The 24854-nt window shown below is 39.4% G+C and overlaps 1 protein-coding gene across 3 annotated transcripts in view; it reads right to left on the bottom strand.

The window, feature by feature from the left end:
* The window catches only part of TBX5 (T-box transcription factor 5), a 244197-nt gene that overhangs the window by 36181 nt on the left and 183162 nt on the right, over positions 1–24854 (bottom strand). For all 3 annotated transcript variants that reach the window (XM_044068336.1, XM_044068338.1, XM_044068337.1), the window contains exon 6: positions 6205–6357. In XM_044068336.1, the coding sequence (XP_043924271.1) occupies positions 6205–6357 (153 nt within the window). The remainder of the gene's footprint in view (positions 1–6204; positions 6358–24854) is intronic.

Raw genomic sequence — 24854 nt, 5'->3', positions numbered from 1 at the left:
TAAGTCTGCAGATGATTGTGAGCTGAGGTTATCATCCACTCCCCTGCAGACACTAGCATTCTTCAGGAAGGCCTATTTCTGACAAATAAATGGTGCCAAACCCATGATCTTAAACTCAATGCTAAAAAATGCATAATTGTACCCTTTGGTGAGTCGACTACCTTGGCTGTTGATAATACACCCCTAAGAGTTGACCCAGTGGTCAAAGATCTTGGTATGCACATAGACAGTAACCTTACCTTTCACCACCACATGGCCACAGTGGTGAGGAAATCCTTTTATGTTGTACAACATACAAGTAAGGGTATGGCATCTAGGTCCAAAGAGGTCATTATCCTACTGTTCTCTGCCCTTATCAGACCTATCATAGAGTACAATGCTCCCTTCACTGAGTATCTGACCAGGCATATGCAGCAACTAAAGTGACCTCAGAGGTTCCTTACAAAAAGAATACAAAGTCTAACCAACCTATCTTACACAGAGTGCTGAAAAGCCCTTTCTGTGTACTCATTCTCCTACAGATTGCTGAGGGGTGTTCTACGGGGTCTATATTATATTCTTGAAAGCCGACAATGTTGAATCTGATATTGTCAGCACGAGAATATCGAATGCTCAGAATCTCGAGCATGCAAACAGAAATCTCCGTGAGGGGATATTTTCATTTACTGCAATGTAGTGCGGTCTCGGAGTTGGTATATTTAAGTAGCGGGGGGTGTGGGGAGTGCAGGGTGGCTTGCACCTCTGATTAAACCCGTTAGGGTATGTTTTTCTTTTTTTTGTGTGTTTTTATAAGGTCGACATTTGAAGACATCGACTATAGGGTGTCGACCATATGTTGTTCGATGTTTTCAACCGTCGATCTTACAATATAGACCCATTCTACATCTGGCTTACAAGGCATCCACAAGTCCTACACTTATGAATCTCCTACATATTCATAAGTCAACCAGTACCAGAAATACGTGGTTTGAGGACCTGAATTCTGTCTGTGATTTAAACAGAACATGCTGGAGAGATGGATATGCACCCCACAGACTGCCCCTCCTATACAACAGGCTTCCCATCCATGTGAAGCTGAGTTCATCTATTACCCAGTTTAAGAGCAAACTAGACCAGTGGATGGGGAATAGGAAATTTACAACAGGCCTGGCACACATGTCCCTTATGGACAGAGATAGCTTACAAATGTCTAGCGTGCAATGTTCCATTTTGCTACAGGACATCATTATGATTCCTGGAAAATTTGGCTAGGCTTAGGAAGGCCACATGCCATTAGCCTAGTAACAATCTATGAATTTATGAATCAATGAGACTGCTTTGAAAAAAAGGACCTATGAGCAAACATGCTGAAATTGATAATAAATGAACCTTGACAGAGAAATAAGAAAGACCATATTATAGTAACGCACACAAATATTGTAAAACCAGAGAACAATAAGCCCTGAATGTGTGTTGGTTATGTTGCTAGGCACCAACTAGAAAACCATTGCCGTTTGCTAATATATGGTTTTCTAGTAGTAGGCTTTCTTAATCCCATTAGTGCCTGTAGCACATCCTCAGTAAACAGGTGACTAAAAGGAATTAAGACCTTATTATCCAGGCAGTCAATTGAAAATGATTGATGTCAGAGTGCATTAAACACCACTGTTCTTGTGTGAGTAGATCAAGTCTGTGAAGAAGCTTCTGGTAATTTCTTCTGGCCTAAACAAGGGAGAACCACAGTTGCCTAAGCCAGAAGAGAGTCACCACATTGATCTTGGGGGATTTCTTATGAATCTTAAGAAGTACATTGGATATTAGTGGAGAAAGGTGGAAAAGCATTCATAAATGTACCTGTCCAAAGAAAAGGCATCTGTCTTCTGGGCATTCTTGCATACAGTCCTGGAACAGAATCTTGACAGTTGATTGTTCAAAGAGGAAGCAAAAAGGTCTACTTGAGGAACTCCCCACAGATGGATCAAATGTCAGAAGATCTCTGATATAGTTTACATTTGTTAGGGTCTGCCCTGGTCCTGCTCAACTTGTCTGGCACATACTTTTGCACTGATAGAATGTGGGATGATTGTAAAGTGAGATTGTGCTGTGAAGCTACATCCCAAGCTAACACTGTTACCACCTTGCTTGTCAATGTATCATATGACTGTGGTATTGTCTGCAACCACTTGAAGAGGTCCTAAGGGCCAAGATGGTTCAGAGAGTTGAATGCCTTGAACAGGGTAAACATCTCCTACATATTTCTATCGTTGCATCTGTCCCTAATATCCCACATCTATGCACTTTTATTTCTCCTGAAACTGTTCCCCAAGCAAAGTACACTGCATCTGCAATGACTGATTGCTTTAGAGTAGAAAGGGAGAAGAGAATACCTGTATTTAAGGATATCTGTTATCTCCACCAAAATATTTTCTTCTGACAAATCCCAGAACTGAGATTTGAAAAGATAAAGGGTGTTAAAGTCGGATTTGAAGAGATTTTAGATACCACTGTATCTTTCTCATGTGGAGTCTTGACAGGGTTGTCATGAAAATCGCAGATGCCATGAGACCCAAAATCTTGAGGTATTTCCTCACAGTGACCAAAGTCTGAGTGGGAAACCTTAAAAATAGATCTAAAGAAGGATCTATTTTTCCTTTGGAACAAAAAAGTTTTTTGAGGTGTCTAGTTGACATCCAGGAACACAATCCTGTGTCGCGGAGTCAAGAAAGACTTTTGGCTGTTCTCTTGTAACCCAGCTTGTGTATGAGATCTCTCTACCAAGACAGACATTCCTGATACTTTGAAAAAAACTATGCAAAGAAGAGCAATCCATCTAAATATGGAAAATATGAATACTCTGTAGCCTGCAATGAGTTATAACTGGAGCTAGGTACTTTGTGAACACTCTTGGTGCAGTGGATAGTGCAAAGGATAAGGCAGATAAATGATAATGTGATATAGACATAAAAAACCTTAAGAAATGTCTGAAGTCTGGATGAATAGGGATGTGATTATAAGCAATGTATAAGTCTAGTGTTACCAAGAAACTTGAAAGAGGAAGAAGAGGTAACAAGTTGCAAACTGACATATTTTTGAATTACGGCAATATCATAAGCAGGTTTAGGAAAGAAATATCCAGAACTGGTCTCCAAGCATTTTCTTTCTTTGATACTAGGAACATCTTTGAATAAAAAAACCTTTCCGACTTGGGAAGGAGGACCTGGTTTTATCCATCCTTGGGACAGCATGTGATAAAGAATATGTGGAAACAAAAGAGTCTGATCTGGAGGATGAGGAATGACCCATGGAAAGGAGGAATTTCCTCCCACTGCCATCTGTAACCTTGATGCGTGAAATTCATAACCCATTTGTCTGAAGCAATCTTTTGCCAAAGAGAAAAATGAAGATTAAACCTTTCTGGAAGAAAAAGGGGACCAGGGTGGGAGTGGGTCATATGATGTCTTGAATAGCTATTCAGACATATTCAACTGTCCTTGGTTTTAGGAGGTGTGAGACTTATTTTTGGCATTTCCTTGCCACTATTTCTTAAACATTTGTTTAACTTACTTATATTGAGACTGTTTATTCTGTTTTCTGCCAAAAATAGAATGAGAGAGAAAATCCCATGGACAATTTGGAAAAGGAGAGATGAAAACTCTTAGAGATTCCATGGATCAGCTTGTCAATTTCATCTCACTTTTTGATCACATCTGCAGCATAGCAGCCAAACACTAAATCTCTATGCAAGACGGAAATTCAAAATCCCATTTTTAACATCATCTGGAAAGTTCTGAGAGTGCAGACATTCAAAAATGCTTAAAACAGTAACAGTGGCCATAGTCTTGGAAGAAGTATTAACAGAGGCAAACATATATTGCAAGCAATGAGTAGTAACTTGTGCAAAAGAAGAAACTAAGTTATTTAAAGCAAATTTTTCCTCACGAGAAGAAATCCCAGATAAAACATTCTTCATACTTTCATGACTTGTCAGAACAAACTTTAACTCATGGACTTGACCATTCAAACTTCTGAAAACAAAAGTTGCAGAAGTATACACTTATTTCTCATACCTAACAAATTTTTCTATCCTTATCAGAAGGAGTAGGACTGGAATTAACTAAGTGCTTAGAATCAGTGGCATCAACTAAGGCTATAGCTGCTGGGTCAGGTTTGGGAATACTGTATAAAAATTTAAAAGACTGATACATTTTATGCATCCTAGCTGCCTTTTTAGAGGCAACTGGCTGACTAACAGGGAAATTGCAATCAGTAACCTACAAATCAACTAAAGCTGACAGAACAGTAGGAATGGGTTTTAGTTTTTGAAAGTCTTTAACAACTCATAGTATTTTCAGAGGGACTGAGAAACCAGTCCCACTGAAAACTCTGACCATTCTAGCAATGATCTCAGAGAAAAAGAAACTCCCACAAGGAGAATCAGAAACTGGGCTCTCCTCTGAGTCTGAATCAGGCATCTAAGGAAAAAAACCTGAATCTAGCATCTCCCTGTTCAGACTCACATTCAGAATCTTGAATCTCTTCTGGAAAAGAGGTATCCCTCTTTCTTTTACCAGATACGTCTTTACAAGAAAGGTCAATATCTGGAATTAAACCCTAAGCCAGACCCCAAAAACTATTCCTGTCTAAAGAAAATTGAGGACGAGTAGATACATGCTTGGTTTTCTGTTTCTTTTTTGACAGGAAAAATGGGATCAAACCATGTTACTAAAGGCAGCAGCTGCTTCTCCAGGGATGGACACTGCATTTTGACACAAATAAGAGACCTTCCCTGCTCCTTCTCCCAGAACTGACAAGAGTGGTTCTCCCTTGCCCACTGAACGGACTCCAACAGAGAGTGTGGACAACCCTGGTACACAGTGACTGTAGGTGTTACACCAACGGGATCTGGGGTAAAAGATAAGTGGTCTAAGCTACAACAAACCACAGCAGAGTACCCACCTAGCCTGCTGTGGTGGCAAAGGCTGTTTGCTTAACTTTTTCTTTTTGTGGCTAGAAGAAGGACTGACCATGGGACTGGTACTCTGTTCTATGGTCAAGATGAAAATGGTGCCAGTAAAACTACCACGCCACAAAACTTATTTTTGTTTTGACAGAAAAATGTAAAAAGCACTTATAAAGCACTATGCCAGTCCTACGAAGGAAAAATAAACATAGCCTCTCTGCAGAAGATATGTTTTCAGTTAGTTAACACTAATTTTAAAATGACAGAAAAAAATTAGTGCTCTATTTAAAAGTATGTTACAGTCTGGAGACAATCTATTAAAATCCAACACTTTTAGTTTTAAAATAATGTTAAAATAACTTTCCTGAAGAAGAAAGTAATAAAACACCAATACATTTAAGAAAGTGGAAGTTTTTTCACCAAAGGCAACTTATCTGCCCAGCAAATGAAAGCATAAGCTGACCATCAATCCTCAAAAGCCTCAGAGGAGTGTACTGTCTGGCAGCAGTAAAGCTCTGAAGAGCTTCACACCCATACTTGTCTTTTAGCCAGCATAGCTCAAGCAGCTTGACAGGGTTTGGGCACGTGGAAGGTGCCTTGAAGCTTTGGAAGTTGGCCAGCTGTTATATCCTTGGCAGGACATAGCCACATATAGCTAAGGCTAATATAGCGGTGCTCAGTGTGATGAACACCAAGTCCTTCTGTCACCTCTGATGTCATACCCTTCTGCCACATGCTACTTAACTATATTCACTCTGATGTCATAATCATCTGCCACATGATGCTTAATTATACTCACCCAGATGTCATACAATCTCAGAGATTAGTGCAATATTATGGTTGTCAGAATCTTGGTACTACGCCATATTCTGATGTTGTCTAATGAGTTTACTTAAATAGCAGTGGAGTGGATGCTATTTGCTGCCATTGTTTTAGAGGTATGTACATGTGACACTCTCAGTACTCTATATTTTTTATGTGTCACCATTATCCATGATCTTTAAGTCTTCAATAGTGTTGCATTTGGGATATTCTACTTGAGGAATGTTTATTTTCAGGATTTTAGTCCCATATTTTTGGAATTCAGTGAAATGCATTTGGATAATTTTTCTATACCCTCTACAGTCTTCTTTACTCTCACTGTGCACACACTTACCACACGCACACACACGCACACACACACACACACACACACACACACACACACACACACACACACAGGCACACTTCCTTGTTAAGCAGTGCTTTGCTGCATACTTTCTTACCTTATGGTTTTGGTAGGATGTAACAGCAATGAAGGAAGTTTCTGAGAAGACGTGAGTACAAAATGCTGTATTTTTGGACCCAAATCCATTGTTTTCATCAGCTTTCACAATATGCAGTCTAGGCTGGTATTTATGCATGGAGTTCAAAATTATCTTTAAAATGAACAGAAAACAACAAATCTCAACTACAAGTATGAGGACAATGCAGGAAAATCTCAATTAATTATACAGTTTGGCTTATGGAGACAACATCAGCACATAAATATTTAGTACAAACAAACAGTGAAAGACAGTGAAAATATTTATTTCCTAATACCTTTTTTATCAAGCCCCTAGATTTGGTTGTTTCTCAAGATATTCATGCATGAACAAAAGAATGTCTAAGGCACCATTTATTTGGCTTATTTAGTGATCATTCTATGTATCAGTTCTTTAAAGTGGAAAAGCCTTTTAAAGATGACATATTTGAAAACCAAAACAATACCACCAGTTCCGTGATGTGACATTAAAAAATAAAATATTATTTTAAGCACAGGGCTTTGCCTCAGCCACCCCATGCAATAAGTTATGCCCAATGCATCTTCTACTAATCACATTCTAAATTTGGTTTGTATTTCTACCAAGAAAAGAAAACTTCACTTTTAGTGCAAACAACTGGTTGTGCCTTTTTCACTTTCACTGAGTTTGAAATTAAATAACCAAAAATAATTATGCCTTTTTTCTTTCACCATTCCTTCTTTTACTCGTCAACTATGTCCTCCCTTCTTCTCTTCATTTTGAATCTTTTCTAATCATACTAGAAAGGTAAGGTTATTAGTTGCATCTTGGGTCATTTATTTGTTGTATGCTTGAAAATAAATTTTAACATTGTTGCAGAGTTACATAAAACACAAGCTAAATGAACAGAACATGGTGCAAATAGAACTAAAAAAATTGTACTGAGTTGCTGTATTTGAAATGCATAACAGTCAGGTGACATAAGTAAATTACCAACAAAAAGCAATGAAACAATGTTCTATAATTTTTAAAATGTATCATAAAACTGTCACTAAAAAGCAACAAAATTTGATAGAAAATGACTAACAGTATAAAAATATATGTAATCTGTCCTGTAAAAATTAATGTAAGCTATAAATATATCAGAATATTTAAAATAAGTATGTAATCAATAAACCAACGAAAGGCAAAACTGAGCATCAAATAACAATGTTACAGCTATTCACAGCAAACAAGGCAGAAACGCTCAACTCATTTTTGTTTTCTGTTAAAAAAAGATCCAATAACTTCAGTGCTGTGTGTTTTATTGTTATATGGTTGCTGTACCCTTTCCATCTAAACTTAATAAGCTGTAGGTTGGCCAGCATGATAGTACTGTATCTACATTAAAGAAGATAGGAATAATTTACATTTGTCTTGTTTTTAGTTTAATGTGGTTGTTTAAGTGTCAGTTCTTGATTCCAAGAATTAAATGCATCTGTGAATTCATGTCAACCATTCATACTTAGATTTTACCAGGTTTATTTCCTTATTTGCTTATTTGTTTGTTTGCTAACCAGGTAAGTAGAATTCTGACCCTTTTTCAACTATGATGTGGACCTTTGGACAAAACACACACACACACACACACACACACACACACAATATATATCTATATACACGTGTGTGTGTGTGTGCGTGTGTGTGTGTGTGTGTGTGTGTGTGTGTGTGTGTGTGTGTGTGTGTGTGTGTGTGTGCATGAACACATGCAAGTTCTCATTGACAGATATCAGATGTCAAGTTTGAACCTCAGAACAGTGAGACAGATACCTTAACAATGAGCCACTGTGCTGCCCTATGTTATTAGGGCTAATCATTTAAAATAATACTTTAGTAGTCAATAAATTGGTCATGATAAAAATATTAGGTGTTGTTTACATACCTGTTAATTTAATAACAAAACATTTACTTTGCGTTTCTGCTTAAGTACTGTTAATAGAGGAGTTTTGCCTACTGTGTATATTCTTCAGTTTTGATGAAGTAAGCTTATTTTCTGTTATTCTTTTTAATTCTTTCTTTGTTTCTTGAATTATGCACAATTACTTTGCATTTTTCTTAATCCATTGCTGAAAGTAGGCCTGTTGATCATTAAACATTTATGATAATCCATGAATAAATGAATCAGTCAATAACTCAGTAAATAAATGAATCAATGATGTGCTAACATTCACAACCAGAGCACTAATATGATGTGAAATGCTTTAAACATACTTTTTAAAATGGGCTACTGCAAAAACTACTGTAATGATACTGGTTACAGGTGATGTAATGGGAACAGAGAGAGCAATATAACAATGACTATTTTTCTTAAACCTAGGCTAATTTTTTTTTAATTTAAAAGTGCTGCAAGGGACTGTAATTCTAATATGCCTAGAAATTTCAACAAGAAATAGATTATTATACAGGTGCATATGTAACCCAGTGGTAGCTCATTGGATGTTATGTATTTTGCCAACAATAATACAGGCATCAAATGAACTGATCAATTGGTATTAGCAGTATAAGTGATTAGATCCATTTTTTTTGACAAACACTTATCTGAATCATTGTGTATCCATGGGCTGATAAGACAAAATAAAGGGAAAGTGGTATATGATGCCTCCTACAATACACTTTATTATACATTACCACTTGTTTTTGTATCAACAAATCGCATCACAGTTTTGCATGATCAGTTTAGTGATTTCACTTGTTAGAAGCAATTTTATTGGTATATCTTTGTCAGTTTGTGAAATAACAGCAAGTCCTCTGTTGAAAGATTCTAACAGAATCATCATGCAATCAAATTAAACTTCTAAATTATGCATGTATGACAGAAGTAATTGATCTAAACAGACCTTGTAACTGACTTAAAGAATAGTCAACCTAATATTCTAGATGTAAACATTGAACTAATCTGTAATTCTAATAATCCAAAAGAAGAAAAAAAAATGAAGTGAATATAGAACTTAAAAACTGAAACTTTTAAAAATAAAACATGTTTACCATTGTTTAAAGGTGGTGGTGCTGCGGTAGCATTGTCGCCTCACAGTAAGACGCTGTCTGGTTCGATTCTCAGCTAGAGTGTCTTCTGCATGGAGACATGCATGAATGGGCGTACCTTCGTTGAAGGTTGTGCGTCAGAGCTGGCAATTCGGTATGTAAAAATCTACTGCCAATCATTAGCGGACCGGAGTTCCGCTGTGGCGACCCCTAACCAGGAAAAGCCGAAAGACACAACAACAACTTATATATAAAAACAGCTGCATCAAATTTGGAACATTTTATAATAAACTTCAGTATTACAAACAAAGCATACTTGATGTTCATTCACTGTTTAGCACACAAATAAAACAAGCAACCAGATGATGTGTAAAAGGATGTCTTTAACAGACTGCTTTTAACAGAGAATGCTATTGATTGTTAAATTGTGCAGCTATTTTAGATGTAATGGAGACCTGGTGTAAATTGTAAAAATAATACAATGTAATCTACCTAAGAGGAAATTTAACAAAATGGACATTACACTTTGGCACTGTATGAACAGAATAGCAAATTTAACATAATACATCCAATTGCTAAAAGAAGTAGAAACACAAGTGGAGAATCCCAAAAAGCAATGCAAAGGACCAAGACTATGGTTAAATGCAGAAAGAGATATGACAGATATACTACAGGGCATTCAGACTAGACAGCAAAAATGACACAAAATAAAAGTGATAGAACACAAAAGGAAGAATATGTTACAAAAATCATTCTACAATTCAATGAAAAAGGAAAGAGGAGTATACTGACAAAGGGCATTCTGAAATTAAATGGAAAACAAATGTGGGTGACTAGAGTACAGATAATAAGGTGAGTTTGGGATAGCTGACACAGTAGGAACTCTCTTAGAGGAGAAAACATAACTTAAGTATTATCTATGAAATTAAGGACTAATTGAAGTATGTGGGGCAGGGAATTAGGGAGTGCAGTTCATGAAAATGAGAAGAAAAGTAGATGAACAGGGTACAACCATACAGAATGGAATTGTGTCTCAGTGCATTTGCTCTACCAGACACCAGAGATAATACAGGGAGCTTGAGCATCCTAGTTCACAAGAAGAATTCTAAGCAACTCTCATTAAAATGAACCAAAAAGGCCAAGCGTCATGACTAGTGATGTGAAGCTAAGCTCTTGTTGTGATATTAGCTGCCTGCGGTTTAGTTTTTATGCCCATTTTTTGGAAGAGCCACAGAGTCACATGTGAATAAGTGTCCAGTTAACAATTTGCCCATTTCACTGGGAGGCGAGGGGAATCCTGCAGATACGTTATCTCCTGATGGAGTCCAAAGGGTCTGCTACAGTAGAAAGTGGAAATCTTGGTGCAGGCAGTGAGAGTACATAGCAACTTGCATTCACATGTAAAGTCCAGCATTACAGTATGTACTTTGGATATCAGCATGTTGGCTTCAAAAGGTACAGCCAGGTTAGCCAAAACCTAGGAAAGCCATATCAGTTGAAAATGATGACCGCAAGGAATCTAGTCCTAGTCCTAAATATTTCAGCAGTAAAATGAGTTACCAGTAAGGCTACTCTACATGTGGAAAAAAAATAAATGTACCTATAAAGTGATATAGAATACAAGGCCGGTGGGGGTGAGACAGACAAAAGTGAATCAATATTGAACTAGGTGGCTAGAAGTTCAATCTAATGGAGAAAAAGTGAAGTGATAATCCAGGAAAACAGTCTATTTCATCACTCATGAATGTAGGATAAGCCCTCCACACCTCATATGCAGAGGGTTCACACTCTGCATCTCTTTATTTTATATAACAATTTCCAAGGTTGTACATGTCAAGAGAAGTTTGCAAATTTTTATAAAAGTCTATGATTTAATGAAACAATGCATAATGAAGCCAGGCAGCAAAGACCAGCTTTCTTCTGGCGGACACAGTGAGGTATTAAATGCCTAGGTAATTGCTCCCCACTAAGATTAGGGTAATGAAACCAAAGGTTCAAGGGTAAATAAGCTAGTTGTTGTTCCTTCGGCTTTTCCCGGTTAGGGGTCGCCACAGCGAAAATCCAGTCTGCTAATGACTGGCAGTAGATTTTCATGGTGCCGAGGTGCCAGCTTGATGCTCAACCTTCAACGAAGGCACACCCATTCATGCATGTCTTTCAAATGCCACTCGACCATGGGAAGGACATGCAGACTCCACACAGAAGGTGCTCCAGCCAAGAATCGAATGGGAGAGCCACTTGCTGTGAGGCGACAACACTACCGCTGCATCACCGCGACTAAGAGTAAATAATCTAGTACTGCCTGTATATTACAGATAAATAAGAAGGCAATCTGTGCACATTGGGCATGTGACCTATAGACAAATAAATTCTCATGGGGTTTGCAGTGCAACTGAAGGGCCTTTCCAAATACTATATTCTCTACTGTTCTCCAACAATATCTTTCTCCTGACTGAGCCTAAGTCCTATTGCTTAAAATATTATTCATATTGGAGACGGATGCACCATGGGAGGTTACACTAAGAATAGCACATGCTACATTGAGGGAAATTAATGCAGTTGCTTGTGGACAGATTACTACTCTATAGGTCAGTAGGTTTGCAGTTTTGAAATGGAGTATGTTAACTACAGCCTTTGATGCAGATGGCTGTGGGTTATATTCTCTCACTAGGTAGATTTATTGCTGGCACTTCAGTTCAACACAAGGGGGTGCTCTACTCTTGAGTGTAACATCTTTTAAATGAAATGTTAAACTGAGGTCTCATCAGCTTGAGTTGGTGGCAGCTCAGGTGGATGTAAACAGTCCCATGGCATCCATCGAAAAGAGTATGGGGCATTACTCAATGCCCTGGCCAAATTTTTTTCCTAGTAGTAGGGTCACCCCTGAAAAGAGACTACTAGCCTAGTGGGACTAACCTGGTCAGTAAAGGATAAAATAATAAATAAATATGTGTTCTGTTTGTATATATTTACAATAAAAGTATTTTATAATACTGTAGAAAGTGCTCAGAGATATTCATGGTACTCATTTGTAGTGTATAAATGTTATAAAAATTCAGTCTGTGAGCCTTTTAATAAGATAAACAGTCTGTATCTTTTGAACTGAATGAAAACTGATACTGTCATCTGCAAATCATTCCCTAGAATACCATAATAAATTATAATGACATGAGTATTTTCAGTACATGTTGATGTCTGAGCCCAAGGTACAACAGCTTGCATTAAAACAGCATTGGTCAAAGCCAAATGTCAGCTTGTGGTGAAGTGATTATATTGCATTAGTGTGATACCCATTGCTGGTGACTGGACAGTTGGCTGTAGTACATTCCCACTCATGGCATAGGACTGGGAATGCAGGTAGCCACCAAAACTAAATGTCTCAATGGAAAAAACATATTGTTTGAATGCATGAAAACACGTGAATCAACTGAACTCTGGCTGCTGATAACCATGACTGCTGATAATCTAAGTGGTATAATCCATAGTTATAAATTGTAGTTTCCCCGGGAACGCTGTCGGCACCAAGAACCATAGCTCACTCCAGACATGATGCATCACTGACCTATTAACGGAATACATGTTCATTCAGGAATGTACACATCATCAGTATTCTCCAGTGTGAGCTGATGGTACTTTAGGTCCCAGAAGGAAATGGGTCATACTGGTCACCCTGGTAATGTCCTCCTACAGTGCCTGCTGCATCTAATGTGTATAACTCCTGGAAACCTGCTGCAGCATACTGAGCCCCAAACTGATACTGCCACCTTCCTTTCTGTACAGTGCCTTATTGGCCTTCAAGCTATGATCACCTTGTACTGTGAGTGATAGTCAAGTGGCCTTGAAACATGAATCACAATGCTATATTTCACCAGCCCTTGATGCTGCATTTATGTACTGGAATGCTTCAGGAATTGGAAACTTACATGGACAGTGACCTAATATTTTCCAGTGCATATCCACTGTAGTAAAGAAGTCCTTCTATACTGTACAGCTCATACACAAGGAAATTACTTCTAGATCCAGTGATATTATTGCCCCCCTTTACTCAGTCTATATTAGGCTAGTCATTGAGTATAATGCCCCTTTTGGCATGTATCTGTCCAGGCATATGCAACAGATGGAATGCCCATGGAAATACCTTACAAAACAGATGCAAGGCCTAAACAATATGTCCTACATGGACCACCAAAAAGCCTTATTACTATATTTATTCTCTAACAGACTGCTGAGATGTGACCTGTGGCTAGCATACAAGGCATTCTTCAATTTATGACTGATGACTTAACTTCATATCTGTAAGTTGAATGGCATTAGAAATAATCAATCTATGGACCTGCAACATTAGCAAAATGGTTTGGTGAGACAGATATATCTCACAGAGGATACCACTGCTTTGGAACAGACTTCCCATCCACATAAAATAAAGCTCATCCCAGATCACAGTCAGGCATAACTTGGATCAATAGATGGGAAATAGGAAAGTTCCCCATGACTCCCCCCTGTACTACTAATGGACAGAGGCAGCTCCTAAATCTTTTACCCTAAAACTAGAATATCTGAGACACTACATACATATGCAAACACTGCACCAAATATTATTTGCAGTCATAAAAAATATAGTAAAACACTCTTCTTATCTATATTCAGCTATAATTTCTCACTACTAGGTACAAGAGAATAGTGCTTATCAAAGAATCCGAAACACAGAGATGTATGCTCCTTCCTCATGATTATGTTTTTTTTCACAAGAAAATTTGTATGGCAAAATTAATACAGTCCACAGAGGCTAAGATGTTCCTCCACACTATAACATGAACATGCAAGAATTATACCAAAGTGTACAAGTAACTGTGAAAAAATAAAACCAAAATATTCTAAGTCCTATATTGGCTGTGACTTCTTACTGCTGGGTAGCAACAAAGGAGTGATTATGAAAAAATAAAGACAACAGTGTTGCATATTGTTTCCATGTGATTGCTTTTGTTCAGAAGCACACTGGTGTGATAGAATTAATCTAATGCTAAGATGCTAAGGAGTCTCACACTGCAGTAACATACATGCAGGCACTGAACCAAATGATGTCTGTGACCATATGAAATAAAGTGAAACATTTTCTGTGTGTATCTACATCTGGCTAATAACTTTTATTACCTATGAGAGACTAGTACTTGTTAAAGAATCAATACATGATATGTGTTACTTCTCAAGATCTTCTGTTTTCACAGGTGCATTTGTGTGGTAGACTTAAAATTGCTTTCATATGCTAAGGTATTTTACAGTACTATAAGATCAACATGCAAAAATATCATCAAATTTCTACATGAGACAGCCATGACCTAGCTGCTCATGGGCAGTTTCTGGCTGAACATTCATTTGTGTATTAAAATTTCATCAGACATGAATACACGTCTCCAGTCTATAGACAAGCCTTTTTCTAAGTTGATGTAACTTCAGAGGCATTACATTTTAAGATCAAAGGTTCAAGGACAAAAACCCTTTTGACATATACTGCAGAGAAACTTGTCATGCAGCAAAAAAATATTTTTTTATTTGCAGTGCTTTATATTTTCTGACTGGATTGCAAAGAGAAACAATATTTGGCAGTTGGCAGCAAGATCTTTAGGACCAAGCAGTTGTTGCTTGAGCATAGTAAGTTCCACCAAATGATATTTGTAATCGTAAAAGTTTTTAAACTCTTCCTCTCCCCTACATTTGGTTATTCAGAACACATCAGACAATAGTATTTTTTTTAAATAAGCAAGGCAATTATACAGTATATTACTTCTCCATAATCATATTTTCACAAGTACATTTGTGAGATAGAATTAATATAGTTCCCAGATGCCAAGGTGTCCCACAATACTGCACCAATGTATAATATATTCAAAATAGCATATAAAAGAAATGTGGCATTTTGATGTTTACAAAAAATGTACCCAGACTGATTTTTCTTTGCACTTGTTTTCTGTGGGAAAGCAACATACAATTTTAAATGGTGCCAGGAATAACTACAGGAAAGCAACATATGACAATTTGTTCTTGGTTAGGACACTTTATCAAAGTCAAGCTGAAACTTTCTGTGTACATTATGGTCACTAGTAAGCAACATCCAACATTTATAAAATGCTTATATTCCAGTAATCATTTTCATAAGCTCAAGTGTGTGGTAGAAATACCTTTGCCTCCAAATGTTTAAAAGTTGTATGAAAATTAGAAAGCAATATACAGCAATTTAAAATGATCACAAGAAAGAACTGTGCAACATTTTGTCCTGTATAAAAAAAGAGGAACAATGTGTTTGCAATGAAGCAATATATGGCATTGTTTTTCTAATATAAGTTATTTTACTCATGTTAAAGTGGAGTAATTTTGTTTTGCACTTTACAATAATATGAAAGCAACATATGCTATTTAAAATTATCATTGGATAGCAATATACGGGATAACACTCTTGATAGATTGTGATTTATAAAGAAAATGCCAGTAAGTTTGCTTTCAGTTTCTCATTATAGGATGCACCATCTGAATGTAACTATTCATAAGCTCATTATTGTTAATAAAACATTGTTTTTATTGGTGATGCTTACTACTAATCATGTATTAATTTACATACTGTTTATCCATTTGTATGACAGCTTACTTGATCATCTTTCTCTGTGTTGTAACATGCCGTACTTGCTCATAAGTGCAATCTAACATAAAAACCCACTGTAGCTCAGTGCTACTTATTCCATGCTTACAATGAAACGTATTTCTATTCACATGTTCATATTTATATTTTTATTATTATTATTATTATTACTATTATTATTATCTACATTGAATACTCTCTTGTGATATTCATCACATACGTTAACCACTTCCAAAAAATATTATAGAATATTATTGTGGAACAGACTCCCTCTCCATGTCCAGCAGAGTACCTCCCTAGCCCTCTTTAAGAAGAACCTGGACAACTGGATGGGAAACAGAAAATATACCCCTGGGATCCCACCTGTGTCCCTGCTGGACAGGGGAAACAGGTGCTGACTTTAAGGGAACATCAGAGAAATTCTTGGCCAAGCTTATAACTGCCTCCAGACCAATAACCTAGTATCATCCTATGAACCTATGAACCTAATATAACCAATAAAAAACAGATGACTGAAAGGCAAAAAAGTACCATGGCTAACCTCACATATTGTTTAACTGTTAAAAAATGGGGACACTGTGTGGAGAAAGTGGAAACAAAACAATGATAATTCCAATAAACACCAGTAGTGCCTTACCCTCAGAAAGTAGGCAATAATTTCCACTAACACATTTAAGGCCAACTACTGTAGAAAAGTTCAACTATTTTAACTTTATAACGCAAAACAGTTTTGGAATTAAAAAAAAACTCGATCTGTAAATAATATATTTAATCTAAAAAACAATCTGAAGTACTTAGATCCAAAAGCTATGCAGGGAATAAAGCTAAACATTGACAACCAACCTCAAAATACTGAATTAAGTTTCAGAAATATCACTACCCTATTGCCAACACTACCACTGTATGAATTCCTTGACTTCTCCTACATTCACTTTAAAGTCATCACAAAAAAAGAAGTTAACGAAGAGCTAAATAAAATTCCCTCCAATTTATCCACTAGATTCTACATTATACACCCTCTCATGCTCAGACTAGAACATAACCAACTGGCAACACCACTGACTCATATTTTAACCTTTTATTATGTACTAAATCCATTCCAAATCTATTTAAAAAACCAACAATAATCCCTCATCCAAAGGATAGATTTCCCAAAACTACAGAAGCTTACAGGCCAGTTGCTAACCTAGACCGTCTATCAAATGCCTTTCAAAAAAATATTATGCAAGAAAATCTTGAACTACATCACACAATATTATATCATTACAGATAAAAATCAAAGCCTCAGGCCTAAATACAGTACCACTATTGTCACACTCTTACAAATATCATATACAAAAAGTCTGAAGAAGGCAAACTTACCAGAGCTATGCTCATGAATCTCAAAAGAGCATTTGAATGTGTGGACTATAGCATTCTACTATATGCAGCTAAAAGGTATAATTTCTCAGATGAGGCATGCAACAGGTGCCATAGCCACCTATTCAGTATTACCTTTACTTTACCTTTTGACACAAATAGCCTTAGTCCTGGAGTGGGTGTTTCAAAGGGGTCAGTGGCACATTTTTATTCTCACTATTCATTAATGATCGCTTTTTGGCACTACGTAACATAAATATCATTTTATATGCTGATGACATTGTTATCACCAGAACTTCATCAACGCACAAAGAAATCACACAATTTCTACAGAATGACGTCATGCTAGTATGGAACTGCACCAACAAACTGTACCAACAAACATGGGTACTTTTCCATTATCGGGGCAACAGTTTGGTCTGATGAAGCTGCTGTAGACCTGGAGAAAAGTAATATGAGGACTGTGTCTTGTGATTTTTTTTTTAAGCCCAACTTCATTAAGCCTTAATCATAACTGTCAACCTTCCATCTCCAAAATGTGGAACACTAACTCCTGCAATGTAACAACCAGCTAGGGACCTCACAGGTTGGTTAAATGCGAAACCATCTGTACTTATAAAACATTCTTGTTGGCTTAATATGGGATGGTATTATGTGGAACACAAAGAAATGTGAACTTTTTAAGACTGAAATGAGGCACGTTTCTCATAATGAGGTACTCTTGAGTGGTACGGCCACACTAAACATGTAGTGGTAACACAGGCTTTTATGAGGAACAGACAACAAATAGGCAGAAAATTGAACATTCTGTGAAATTCTGGACAGCTGGTGGTATGGAAATGTTTGTAATGTTTACAGATATGCACATGAAATACTGAAAAAAATCCTTTTAATTCCTTTAAAGTACTGTGGTATTTTTTAATTGTGGGTCAGGCAGAAATGCGATCTATAGCTGTAAACTGACTGCGATTTCACCTCATATTTTTGCTCTGACATACTTTTTCCTAGTAAATTACTTTGGGATTATAGTCAGTAAAGTCACACCTTAAAGTTTAATAATTCTGCTGTTCATAAAATGCAAGTTGATGCAAAACCTGTTCAATAAGGCAATATTTTACAAAACTGTCCCTACGTTATGTTGACTTTATCCCTGGTTTTGCACAAAGACTTTGAGAGGTATGGATCATGCAGTAATTATCAGATTAGTAATTTAATGCTTAGGTTAGACTGCGATCACAAAATAGCGAGTGATGTCATTAGAATAACAACACAGAGACTGCAATGGTAGCCTGAAAAATTCCACCTACTCAGAGGTACGGTGATGTCTGCATATCTCTTAACTGTCCCCAATCTTCAGAGACATCCCTGATTTTTCACTCAGATTTAACTTTGTCCTCTCAATCCCTTCCCAAACTGGTAACTTTTGGACAAAAGATGTTAAATTGCACTTACTAAATGATGACAATAATTAGAGTTATAGACTTTGTTAACTTTAACCAGAAAAGAATAAGCAGGACCACACATTTTGAGTGTTGCTCCGTTAACGGAAAAGTACCTAAATGTGTACTAAATACCAAATAACCCTCAGCTATTCTATTTTGTACAAACACAATTAAATTCAGCTCAGTCACTCCCTATCTTAGAATCTCTTCCACAACCATTACTATTTGTATTATCATTGCCTTTTATTGGATTAATTTCTCTGTCATTTATTCCTCACATTGAATGCTATCTGGTACAAACCTAATTATCTTCAGCTCAGCCTCTCCCTTTCTTAGAATCTCTACTTCAATCAGTACATTGGTATTATCATTGCCTTTTATTTAATCAGTCTCTCTGTCATTTATTCCTCATATTGAAACCCAAATACAAGGAGTTCTTATTTTACTCAGACCCCCCGGCTTCTGCAAGCCTTACACAGCGTGCAGGACAAGTGCAGGAGCTCCAGCAGGCAATATGTCTGCTCCTGCACTAATCCTGCATGGACTCAGCCCCTGTATGCAAATTACCCCATTTGCAGGAGAAATCCATGCAAATGAGGTGAATTTGCGATCCAGGAAGCTGGAAACCGGCCGTGCAGGACTAATGTAATATGCAGAAATGGACTCCACCAGTAACGGAGTACATTTCTGCAAATTCCAAAACGGACCTGTGACAGCTCCAAATAAAGGGTGCATATCATTCTGGAAGCATGCTGATAGCCAAGTATAAGGCCATTGGCATTGCAAACAGTTGAAAAAAAAATAATCAACTTTATTTTTTTTTAGCCGATCTCGGCTGTTTAAGTGTAGGGCAGCAGTGCGCAAATGGGATCGGGGGGGGGGGATAAGAAAATAAACCTAAAATAAGCATTCTAACTAAAATCACTATTCTGCCATTATAGTCAATGGCAGGCAGAAGACAACATGGCCAGTGAGTAGTGGTTGCTAAGTGGGGAGGCTCAGTGTGAGACATGTAACTATGCATTAACAGTCAATCCTATGCAAATGAGGGGAATGATCGTGAATCCTAGAATTCCCCAGCATGCTAGTCAGCTCCCAACAGTGTAAGAGCAGGAATAGCCTGGTGCAAGCCTAGGAGTTAGCTAACATCATAGGGAGTGTGTCTGGCATACTGTAAGCAGATTGGAGCCCTGTGGCTCAGGTTTGCTCCTAGCTTAGCACAGCTAGGCAAGGGTGTGTGTCTGAGTCTGCCTAGTATTCTTTACATTGCCTAAGCGTGTGTGCATGCCACACAGCAGGTTTCAAAGAAAAAAAAAAGTAAACCAGGAAATAGCAGCTCTGTGCACATTTGAGCACTGTGTTTGTGTGGCGCACCCCTGGGCTTAAACAAGAAGGCAATGGGAAGGGAAAACAGTAGTAGGAAGTTAATCAAGGAGAACTAGCATAGCTGGCAGGTGAACTCTATTAGAATCGGCCAGTTACACAGGCAGCAGACCAGCCCAGCCCAGAACACTACTATAAACTATGCAAACATGTTCCCCTATGGTTTTTCCCATGCTCTACACCACTGGTGTATACAAACAGGGAACTTTTAACAAACAAAACAACAAAATGATAGGGGTTGCAGCAGGCATCATACAACAACATGTGCAAGAGGCTGAGGGAGGTGAGGATGTGAATGCTGCCAACCAACCCACAGTGAGGAGATGGAGAAGAGTGTACAGACCCAGGGTAACCCCTACCAAGGGCTACATGAGCTGGAGATAGTGAAGCGCTATAGGGTAGACAGGGACCTCCTACAGCAAATTGTTGAGCTGTGCTTGCCACACCTGACACACCGAACTGACAGAGGGGAACCCATTCCAGTGGATATCAAGGTATGTGCAGGCCTAGGAATACTAGCCACAGGTACCTCCCAAAGCTCAACTGGGGATATCATGGGGATCTCACAGGCATCAGCATCTAGAGTATTCCACCAGTTCCTGGATGTTATGTCAGCACATGCCAGTGAGCACGTATATTTCCTCAACACCTGTGAGATGTTGGCCAGCAATATGCGTCTCTTCCAATAATAGCAGAATACCCTGAGTTAGTGGGTGCTATAGACTGCACGCACATACACACCAAAGCACCACGCAGTGATCAGGGTAGAGTCTACATCAACTGCAAGGGTCTCTCCTCCATCAACTACCAGATCATGTGCGATGCCCAAGCCATTATAATGAATATGTGTGCTGGCTGCCCTGGAAGTTATCACGATTCCCACATCTGGCATCTGATGTAGCTGTACCAAAATTTTGCCAATGGGGACATCCCTTACAGTCACCTAGTGGGGGATGCTGGTTACACACTGGAGCCATGGCTGATGACACTCATCAGAAATGCACACACACCCAAACAAGAATGCCATAATGAGGCACGCTCACAGACCATACTTATACAGACCATACTTATAATAGAGCATGTGTTTGGGATGCTCAAGTCACGGTTCCGGTGCCTGGATGCATCTGGTTGAGCCTTGCAGTACTCATCAGCTATATGTACTCAAATTGTTATGGTATGTGCCATGCTACACAATAAGATCCTGCGGAAACAGCTGCAGCAGGAAAAACATGGGGCAGGGGCACACAGTCCCCCACCAATGCCAAGGCCTGGACAGGCACAGAGTGACTTGGAGGATGAACAACCTGAGCCTGCCCCAGTAGGCAGATGGAGCTGTGCCCCATACGCCCTGGCCTTGGCAAAGAGGCAATGCATAGCATATACACTGACACAGTGGGAACCCAGGGAATGACACCTCTCTCTGACTCGCACATACAGTAAACGGGATGCCAAACATGACACTACCTGTGCTCAACCATGTATAGGGAGTGTGCTATGTGCATCCAACATAGGCAGCCCTCCAGCACCATCCTTAATACTGGCACACCCACAAGGTAAGTCAATCGACCTACCAATTGCCAAAAGGAGTAGAATGTGTTGTTACCTGTATCTATGGTATGGATGTGAGCATGCAAGGGAATCGGGTGGCTGAATGGTATGCCAGCAGATAGTAGACACCCATAGTGGCACCATGACATCTGTAACAAATACTGGAGTCACAATAGTAGCCAGTACTACACAGGGTGACAAAACCCACTGCAGGAAATGTGCTGGGCGACATGTGGTCCATATAACTCACACATGCCAGTCAGGGAGATTCATATACTCAACGACAGTCTCAGCCAGTAGGACAGGTGTAGACAAACACAAACAGAGCCTGTGCTATGGCCTCTGAATGATGCCTATGGGTAACCTCCCCCCCAGGGTTACACAGACAGACTACAGCAGGTCAGGCAGTGGGATGTTAGTTCTGAAGGGTAGGAAGTCAGACACTAATATGTAGGGCAACCAAAGCTAAGACTTGTAGTACACTGATATGCCTCTAGTCACCATGATAGGTTAGAATACAGAATGAAATGGAGTATCTGACATACCAGTACAGTCATAGCAAATGTGTACAAGTGCCAGTTGTGCCCCCCCCATCCTATGTAGAAACAGTAAGGTGTGCCCCCCCCAGTCATGTGTAGAAATGTAGAAACAGTCAGGTGTCCCCCCCCCCAATCCTGTGTAGAAATGTAGTAACAGTCAGGTGTGCCCCCCCAATCCTGTATAGAAATGTAAAAACAGTCAGGTGTGTCCCCCCACAACTCTATGTAGTCAGGAGTGCCCCCCATCCCATGTAGACATGTAGTAACAATCAGGTGTGCTCCTACCCCCAATCCAGTGTAGATATGTAGTAACACTCAGGTGTGCCCCCCCCAATCCTGTGTAGAAATGTAGAATCAGTCAGATGTGCCCCCCCCCGCCCAATCCTGTGTAGAAATGTAAAAACAGTCAGGTGTGTCCCCCCACAACCCTATGTAGAAATGTAGTAACAGTCAGGTGCCCCCCCTCTCCCATGTAGACATGTAGAAACAGTCAGGTGTGCCCCTACCCCCAATCCAGCGTAGATATGTAGTAACAGTCAGGTGTGCCCCCCCACAATCCTATGTAGAAATGTAGAGACAGTCAGGTGTGTCCGCCCCACAATCCTATGTAGAAATGTAGTAACAGTCAGGTGTGCCCCCCCCCCCACGCCTATGTAGACATGTGGAATCAGACAGGTCTGCCCTTTTCCCTAATCTAGTGTAGAAATGTAGTGACAGTCAGGTGTGCCCCCTCCCAGTCCTGTGTAGAAATGTAGTAACATGTATGATTAAGTATAGTATGAGTAGAGCACAGATGCCCAGAGATGGCCAAGGTAGCAGGATAGGTTGTAGCATTTGCACAATATGCAGGTCTGAGCATGTTAGGATGGTGTGTGTTTCATAATGTGTGACAGTGGTCAGTATGTATGCATGTTGAGGTAAGACCTGATGGCCATTGCCCACTACTGCTGATGACAGGGACAAGCCCTCGCAACTGCAGTGCCAAATACAATCCCCACCAGTATAACGCATGCTAGCAGTAAGCCATTGTAAATGTATGATGGTAATATGTGTCACTATCTGAAAGATTGACATGGCATGGCTGTTGGGCTAGATATACAAGCAGTACACAGGGGAAAGTACCCCAGACATAAAGTATATATTGTGTCACTGTGAAATGGAGACACCCTTGGAATTGTACATACAGGTATGCATCACAGTAACTGGACCTGTAGTAGGTGATATCAGTGATGTCTGCCTGAACAACTGCAGATCACAAAGGAGGTAGGACTGATGTATTGGGAAACAGCTGATGTACCTGCACATGCCAGCATAACTGGAATGCCCCATGCATATCTGTGTGTCAGATACAAGTAGTGTCCATAGCACACATGCACCCAGCTCACGCAAACACCACCCACAGGCACCTCTCTAGTCATTCCTTGCTGTGGGGAATGGGTACAGTAAGACACCACCTGTATATGGCAATAGCAGACGAATGCAGCATGCAGTGCAGGTGTCCTATGCAGGTGTGTCCCTAGCTGTAGGTAGCACCCTGCCAGCATCCACACCACCTGATCAAGACTGACAGAAGGTATTGGCATGAACACCTATCACACCTACCCTGCCACCCCAGGGGAATATACTGTATGGTGGTCTGGGACTGTAGGACTGACAGAATGCAACAGCCTGCCACACCTTGCCTGCAGCAACACCTAATGCCCCAAAGGATTCTGCCAAAGGCCTGTATCTCAAACGTACTGCCAATGCATGTTATGTCATGGACACCCAAATAACAACATAACACACTCCACATAAGCCATATGTAAGGCCATGTGGACAAACCACAGTAACATGTCCACCATATTCCACTGCATAAACTGTGGACCAACACTAATGCACACCTGTGATGGGGTGATACCCTTAGGGAAAGTATCAGAGAATGTATTCATAATGTATGGAAGAGGTTAGAATAACAGGGGGGGTTGGGAGCATGGGCAGCATGGAATGTGCAGTCCGACACCAAGCCGTGCACACACACTATCCCTGACTGCAAACACATAAATGGGTGGCTACACACCTGCCCGTACACCGCAGTAGGGTTACTGTCCTGACCCATGGCCCCTGCCTCTGGCTAACCTGTGTGAATCTGTACAGCTGTGAGGCATTGCCACAGCAAGATAAGCCGATACTGTCATGTTGATGGGCATACAAGTATGGCATCCTCTGCTAGCACTGCACCAAGGTGCTGAACCAGATACACAGACCCAGCACCAAGTGTCTGCAGCTCCCCCTCCAGAATGGCATAACTTACCATGAATACGTAGGTGTCTGCCCACAATACCGGATACAGATGCAGTCACCCTTATCCCCCAAGACATCACTGTGAGCAAGAATGTCCACCTGACAGTACATCAGGACAGAAAACATCACTGTGTATAACAGTACACATGTCTGAATATCTCTGCTAACAGCAGTACCATGCATCTGAAGCAGCCACAGACACAATCATCTACAGTACACACTATCCCCTGCACAGATCGTCCCCATAATGCCAAATGATCGATGGATACCCTGCAGAAACAGTATGCTACCTGTAGGTGTACAACACAAAGGTCTGCACTGCAGTACAAACTACCTGGAATCTATCCACACATTCAATACAGAAGGGAATACTGGGCATGCTCACACACTTAGAGAAATGAAGGCAATGTCAGACAACAACATACTGAAAGATCATACTGGGCATGC

The sequence above is a fragment of the Protopterus annectens genome, chromosome 4.part0 (assembly GCF_019279795.1).
Source record: "Protopterus annectens isolate FY-2018-M chromosome 4.part0, PAN1.0, whole genome shotgun sequence".
Taxonomy (NCBI): Eukaryota; Metazoa; Chordata; order Ceratodontiformes; family Protopteridae; genus Protopterus; species Protopterus annectens.
Note: the sequence above shows the minus strand (reverse complement) of the source record. Positions and strands in the feature narration are given on the sequence as shown.